Consider the following 7,574-nt stretch of genomic DNA (forward strand, 5'->3'; position numbering starts at 1 on the left):
TATTTTGGTTATTTCCCTTTGTTAATTTGATTAAATAATCTTTTCTCTCTATATGGTTTTGGGTGACGGTGCTATTATTTGAGAGTCCCTGTCCCAGTGCAAAGATTTAAACAAGCATTGTTCACCACCATTGTTATACACAAATAAAAAATAATAGAATATTCTTTTTCAAGAAAAAAATCAATAAAGAGACATTACATATACACAGGCCAATGGAACTTTCAGCTTTTCATTGACTTCCTGATTGACTTAATGGATGAGTTAATGAAACTGTTCCCAGCAGCAAGATCTCTATCGAAATCATCAACACCATTTACCGAATGGCATGTGTTCATTCTGTAATTTCTATCTCATATCTCTCGATTAAATATGCAATTAACATAATTTGTTAGGCTACAGTCTCATGACCAATATCCAATAGATCTCAGATAAAAAATAAATAAATAAAAGGGGACTACAAGAATTATTTGCAGTGGCACTCTCAAATAATTCTTGAAGTTCAAAATATGTCTTACGATCCTATTATATTGGAATTATTCAATTAAAATTTAATATTTATTTGCTATATGGCTAGAAATTTTTGGTGTACGGTGCACTGATCAATTACTTGTTTGCCGAAATGGGAGGTTTGGCTATGGTAGGTGTTCTTTAGTAAATGAGTACAGTTTGCAAGTTATTGAAAATGGCAGTGCCCTTTATTTTCCTAAAAAAAATTGGAAAGTAATAAATAAAGAAAGAGATGATACTTATATTAATTAGGTAATAAAGTAGAAAGTAATAACATTTAATGATATTTTTTAATTGTTATATCTCTTATAATTTGTGGTGTAAAAGATATGTAACTTAATATATATATATATGCCTATTCTTGTAAAAGAGATTTGTTCCCCCAATTATACTATCTTTTTATTTTTAGAAACAAACACACACGAGAGAGGGAAATAAATTCTAACCCAAAGGCACACAATAAACTTAAATTATACAACCTAGTGATTATTGGTTTTTCATGTTAGTATTTATATCCAAAATAAAATAAAATAAATAATTTATCTATATGTTATTAATGTGACATTTGTCAAACTTTTTTTTTTTTTTTTTTTTTTTGAGAAAGATGACATCTGTCAAACTTATATAGTAAAATGGACAATAAATTTAACATTTTCATTTTGAAAAATAACGTTTTAAAAGAACATTACTGTCTTTCAAATAAAAACATCCAAATTTTTTAAAATTAAGCTCTTTTATTTAAACTATATTGAAAGAAAAATATTGACTTTTTATATAAAAACTAGTGTGGGCTGCACATGCAAGGCACGTGCTTGCCTATACATTGGGTATTTGTAAATACATCCTGAGCTTTAAAATTTAAAGTTTTTTTTTTTTGAGAAATAATTACAACATACTGCTAACCCTACAGCTCGAACTCTTTCTCCCTTAGATCCCAAACACTTTGTGCATGGAGAGGTGCCAATTTAGCTATAAGGCCTTTGGTAAAAATTTAAAGTTGACGCCTTATTTTAGTGATAAATTTTCAATTTCCATCTCATTGTCTATATTAGAATAAAAATTTAAAAGTGTAACGGACAACTAACCAATCCTTAAAATCCCATATTAATCTATGCTGTAAACCCAAAAGTAGCAATACATTTAGTAAAAATAAGCCCTTAAAATCCCATAATAATCTATGTTGTAAATCCAGAAGACCCCATAAAAGAAGAAGAAAACAAGATTCTAGCTGATCATTGATGAAATTTAAAACACCTTGACAAAGTATCACTACCAAATATATATATATATATATATATTTATAAGTATAATATGAAATAAAAATGTAACCAGGAGTATTGTCTAACTACCAAATATAGTTAGACACATCCACTACCAAGCATTATGTCTACCTTGTCATCATATTTGACTTTAGCCAATGGTTCTTTACAAAATCAAAAAACAAGGCATGTTTTTCTACCTAAATTCAACCACTGTAGAAACTAAGCTTTTAGATATAGCTCTATGCTAGAAGGTGATAGTATGTAGTACACATTCACATTCTAATGAGTTTGTTTACATCTCTAACCTTCAATAGCACAACACTATGATTTTCTATCATTGTGAACCACTTGATTTTATTGCACTTCATCTTCCACTCTTGTAGAATACCAAACCTTAGTATCAAGCCAAGGAAGGGTGCTTCCACATTTAATGTGAGAGGAATCTCCTTGATCCTGCACAACCTCTTTGGTATGCTTCATACATCAACCTCTTTTCTACCTGTTCTAGCTCCTAGATTGGTTTTAACCAAAGCGACAACCTAGAAAGGGGGAAAGAATTAGAGAGTTGAAGCTTTAAAGGTTAAGAGTAATAGCATGTTTGACTAATTCAAAAGTCAAGCAAACACTTGACACCCATTCAAAAATTGATAAAAATAAGAAATAACATTTTTTTCCCTGTAAATGATAAAAATGCTAGATTAATCTCCATTGTGTTAGTAATGACTGAAATGAACAGTTTTTTGAATCAAGACACAATAACCACTTTTGGCCTTTCGCAATACACAAGGATCTCAATAAGACTGGAAAACTTAAAAACAACAACAACAACAATAATAATTACAGAATCAGAAAGCATGACAAACCTCATATGTGACAACATCCCACAATTCATCATTAGCAAGAATAAGATAAAAACCTCAAGGGAAGCATCAATCTTTTCCTCCTGCAAGTTTTATAAGGATGTCAATAGCTAATTATTCACAAAAAAAAAAAAAAAATTGAAAATGAGAAGCATGAAAGGGGCACTCTTAACCAGACTAAATGTATCAACCAAAGCTCTCTTAAAGAGGGACTTGTACTACTATTGACAGGTGTCAATAAACAATATTCCTCTAGCAGAAAGCTAATTCACATATGTAGGTACATTGAGGAAGGCTAGTATAAATTTTGTACATTTTCAAATTAAAAAAGATTATTAGTACCTATAATTATTCTAGTACACACGAAGATAATTACAATGTAGGCGTAACAATATCAGCAACTTCATTTGTTTTTCTTCTTAATAATAATATTTAAATAAAGGTGATCTTAAGTTTTCATTTGAATCACCATTTACCATAGTAACAAAGTAAAACTTCCTTTACATAGTAAGCATCAAAAGTCAATGTTAGGAATCACCCGCACCTAAAATTTTGGATCAGCAGCAACATATTACATCGAGAGTCTATCTCTAAATGCACAAGAAAGAAAGAACTCCTCCAACTCTCCTAGTTGGTGTGGTATAATTTTAATCACCAAGACACATGCAACTTACTAAATCACCAAAAATCTTGAAAATTAATGTATGATGAGCCTACCAGCCCACATAACAAATTCACCAGCATTTCTCAATCCATTATGGCTCATTAGTTTGGTCTAGCTTGTGATCTAAAGAAACAAAAATAGTTGAAGAAAATCACAAGATGATAAACAAATGAGATAACAAGTTAGCAGAATAGGAAACACATAATCCTCTCACATTAAAAAGATTTTATATATTATATATTGTTTGCAACTCTCCATTATTAAATGGTCAATACATCATCTATAGTGGCGCACTTATCAAAGGAACTCATGCAATTAAATCAATTAAGTGCCCATTTGTTTCGACTTTTTCAGCCCAAAAAGCCCGTTTTGAAAATAGCCAGCCCAAAAAGTCCGTTTGGTTAGTATAAAACGCAACTTTTTGGAAAAAATTGCGTTTTATACTTGTGAAGAGAACGCGCAAGGAATGAAAGGAGCTCTTCAGGTCCATTTTGCCAAAAGTCTGTGCGCGTTGTCATATATCCATTGGACGATCTTGGGCAATTACCAAATTACCCTTCAATAAATCATGCTCATGTCCTCAGTTCTCACGCCTGTTCCTCATTCCTTTCATCTCATCTCTCTGCTCTGCCCTTTGCCCTGAAGCTCACTCACGCCTCTCATCTCTTCTCTCAGCTTTGCCCTCTCTATGCTACTACAAGCCTCTCCGTGGTAAAAGTCTCTCTTTTCTTTTGTCATCCGTTGAATCTTCTTCCTCTTCTTCTTCTTTCTTTGCCTTCTTCAACGTGCATTCCTCTGTATTTTTTTTTTTTAATTTTATTTGTCTAATCTGATCTGAGAAATACATTTTGAAGGTAGAGTTTTGATCAATAAAACACCAAGCAACATTGATCTGCTACCAAAAACCACCAAGTACCAACACTGATCTGAATTTTTTTTTTTTTTACCTATCAAAATTTTTTTTTTCAAATCTTGCATGCTTTGTTCTTGCTAAAAATCTATTTGTTCTCTTGTCGGGTACTGAAAAAAAATTGTGGGTACATGCTTTGTATTTTTTTTTTTTTTTTTTTTTGTGGATGCTCTGTCTTTCTAAGTTATGCAATATTTGACAAAAAATCGGAATTGGGTATTTTAGTTCCAACCCCCCTTTCTCTGTTCAAGTCACTTTGGATTAAGATCTGATTTTTTAAGTTTAGCATGATTTGGGTCTTCTTTGGAATTGGGTATTTTAGTTTTCGTTTCAGGTTTCACATCTTTGGAATTGGAATTGGGTATTTTAGTTCCTGTAGGGCAGTACAGATGTTGGGTATTTCAGTTGGGTTTAAATACAATAGAGTAGTTTTTCATTTTGGGGATGTATGACTTGTACATATGCTCTACCTGTTTAAATACAATAGAGTACTTGTGAATATTTTGCTGACATCTACTTCCAAAAGAATACTTAAATTCTCTCTCTGTTGCCTTCCACCATCACCTATCTTGAGTTATATTTCGTCTTATCCATTTTTGTTGACCTGATTTCTTACATATAGCTATGAGGAACACTAAACAGAGTAGATGTGTGCTATACTTAATTGGCCTTACCATTATGGTAACACGCACAAACTCTCTCTCATTCATCTCCAAATGGTAAATGGGAAAGGCTAGGTATAGGTCTTTTGTTTATTTTATCACTTGTGCATGCTGATGTTGAAATGGTATTGAATACTTTTTGCCTTATTCTCATACAAATCTTCTTTAATTTTGATGCGAATACACATAATGTTTGCTGCTTAAACATTACAAAGAAGTCTTTAATTGACCTTACCATTATGGTAACATGCACAAACTTTACTTTTTTACATAGTTTCTAGCTATGCATCCTCCATACTTTGTAGAAAACAGAGAAGCATTATGGGAAATTGATTGTATACACATGCACATGCATGACCCATCAGCAACAGACGCACCCCACATCAGCAACCCACGCACACCCTGCCGCACCTCACCATGCAACAACACATGCATGCCTATAAATGGGTAAAACCACTAGATTATGGTTGCTAGTTCACTAGATTGGAATATTATGAATCATGTCAATTGCGAAATATCTTGTTTGTTGTAACACTTCCTAAAAAACTATTCCATTGGACTAACAATGGGAAGGAAGAAGGCGAGTCGTTCTGCTAATTCCCCATTCTCCAATCAGTCATTCCCATGGGTTAGTGTCCCACCAAATAATAAAATCAAGAATAATAATCAAACTAGGGGAGCTTAGCCCTATACCATACATCCTACTGCCTCGGGACGACCGTAAGCTCATCTTGCATACAAATTCTGGGGGTCCCGAGTCCTGCATCCACCAAGAACATTTCTTCCCTTAAGTGTAAAACTTCAGATTGTAACACATTTGAAGTAGGCCTCTAATTCCAAAGCAACGTCACCCAGAGAAAGGGGCACCCCTAATGGGGCATGAGTGGGGTCCCCTCTGGCTTGGGATGGACCCGCGACTGGGGGCGTGTCGGTTGGCTGAAAGGGAGCCTCCCCTCCTTCCGATGTCAGATTTGGAGCTTGGGCTGGTTGGGGAGCCCCGGTTTCCCCTTGCTGCGGCTGACCCTAGGTTGGGGTCGAAGATGAGACTTCGGGTGCCTCCTCCCTTACGGGGGCCCGGGCGGTGGATGGTTCGGGGGCGTAAGCCTCAAGCTCATGAAAGATAACCATAGAAGGTTCCCTCGCACTAGCGTCGGCCATTAAGGGTACTCCTCTGTAATCGCGGATTAAGCCACCCGAACCACCTGACCCATCTTTTAAAGATTCATCCGAGTTGTTCAGCCAAGTACCTTATGTTCTTGGAAGCCATTTACACGGTATAGACCTGATGTGTTCATAATCAGCATTAATGTGCCAGCAGCAAAGGAATTCCCTACTTCGAGCCGAATCAATAGCCTTAAGTTTTCTAGATGAGAAGCGTAGCCGGGTATCTGAACTGATCTTGGAAATGTTGGCCTTATTAAAAGGTGGTCGTAGATCAGAAGGGGCGAGTCTTCTAAAACTAAAAAGAAAGAATCAATGGCGATACAAGTCGCTGGACAAGAAAAGCCCAACGCCCCTACACAAAAGAACGACTCTCTAAAGTCGGAAATTTCGATGAAAGCAAGGTAGACGCCATTTTTGACATGTTGATCGCTAACGGTCAGCTGACTCTAGAGAGTCGTGAAATCCTAATCGAATTCAAAAAAAGCCGTAAGTCCAAGGAAATAAACTAATAAAAAATACGTTTTTTTTTTTCCCGGATTAGATCATGTTTGTAACTAGTTCACTAGATTGTTGCTAGTTCACTAGATTGTGGATGCTAGTTCACTAGATTGGAACATTATGGTTGTAACATTATGGTTGCTAGTTCACTAGATTGTGGATTTATTAGATCATGTTTGTAACTAGTTCACTAGATTGGAATATTATGAATTCTATGTTTTGCATTTCTTATGGTTGCTTAACTCTATAGATGCGTAAAAACACCACTTTCAAATCCGAGGCAAAAAAGGGTAGAGCATTATGGGGAGATTCAAGTTGGACAACTACTTTTTGTAACCTTTGTGTGGAACAGATTGAAGCCGAGAATAGAACAAAAGGTGCTGCCTTTAGTCCCAAAGTTTGGACCATTTTGGTGACCAAATTTTGTGATGAGACCGGTCTAAACTATGATAAGGATCAATTAAAAAGTAGGTGGAATGTATTAAAAGTTGATTGGAGAGTGTGGGAACAATTGAAGAGTCATGACACAGGTTTAAGTTGGAATGCAGTGAAGGGAACAATTGATGCTAGTGATGATTGGTGGGACCGGAAGTTGAAGGTGAGTTGAGTATTTTATTAATATGTAGTTAGTTGGAGATAGTTTTTTTATATTATTGTAATATGAGTGAAATGACAATTACATTTTGTAGGACATACCCAAAGCTACAAAATTTCAGTAAAAAGGTCCACAGAATCTAGAACAACTTGATAGAATGTTTAGGGATGTTGCAACAACTGGAGTAGCTGATAGAATCGGGATTCAATTTCTAGAAGAGAACATTAATAGTGAAGCAGGTAGCAGTTATGAGTAGAACTCAGGATCTTTAACAGACCCTGCGATGGTGGTTCTTCATGATTCCATTGCTAATTCCATTTAGGGGGATAATAATTAGTAGTTGTTTTTTTTTTTTTTTTTTTTTTTTTTTTTATAATATCATGTAGTACAATTTAAACTTGGGTTATTGGTATGTATTTTATCATCTTTTTACATTTTTATGTTGTACAATT

At 34.7% G+C, this 7,574-nt stretch overlaps 1 protein-coding gene across 1 annotated transcript; it reads left to right on the forward strand.

Moving 5' to 3' along the window:
• Positions 1-5,430: 5,430 nt before the first annotated feature.
• On the forward strand, positions 5,431-7,246 carry LOC115966937 (L10-interacting MYB domain-containing protein-like). The gene is made up of 3 exons (XM_031086063.1): positions 5,431-5,493; positions 6,778-7,125; positions 7,217-7,246. The coding sequence occupies exons 1-3, from the start codon at positions 5,431-5,433 to the stop codon at positions 7,244-7,246; spliced, it is 441 nt and encodes a 146-aa protein (XP_030941923.1).
• Positions 7,247-7,574: the final 328 nt, after the last annotated feature.

Source organism: Quercus lobata, chromosome 11 (genome assembly GCF_001633185.2).
Source record: "Quercus lobata isolate SW786 chromosome 11, ValleyOak3.0 Primary Assembly, whole genome shotgun sequence".
In the NCBI taxonomy this organism is placed as follows: domain Eukaryota; kingdom Viridiplantae; phylum Streptophyta; class Magnoliopsida; order Fagales; family Fagaceae; genus Quercus; species Quercus lobata.

What these genes read in the sequence shown, in the direction of transcription:
- LOC115966937 (XM_031086063.1), top strand. Translation starts at nt 5,431, where the DNA reads ATGGGAAGGAAGAAGGCGAGTCGTTCTGCTAATTCCCCATTCTCCAAT. An exon ending in CCAATCAGTCATTCCCATGG is followed by an intron (nt 5,494 to 6,777) that starts GTTAGTGTCCCA and finishes TTAACTCTATAG; the next exon opens with ATGCGTAAAAACACCACTTT. An exon ending in GGTGGGACCGGAAGTTGAAG is followed by an intron (nt 7,126 to 7,216) that starts GTGAGTTGAGTA and finishes TACATTTTGTAG; the next exon opens with GACATACCCAAAGCTACAAA.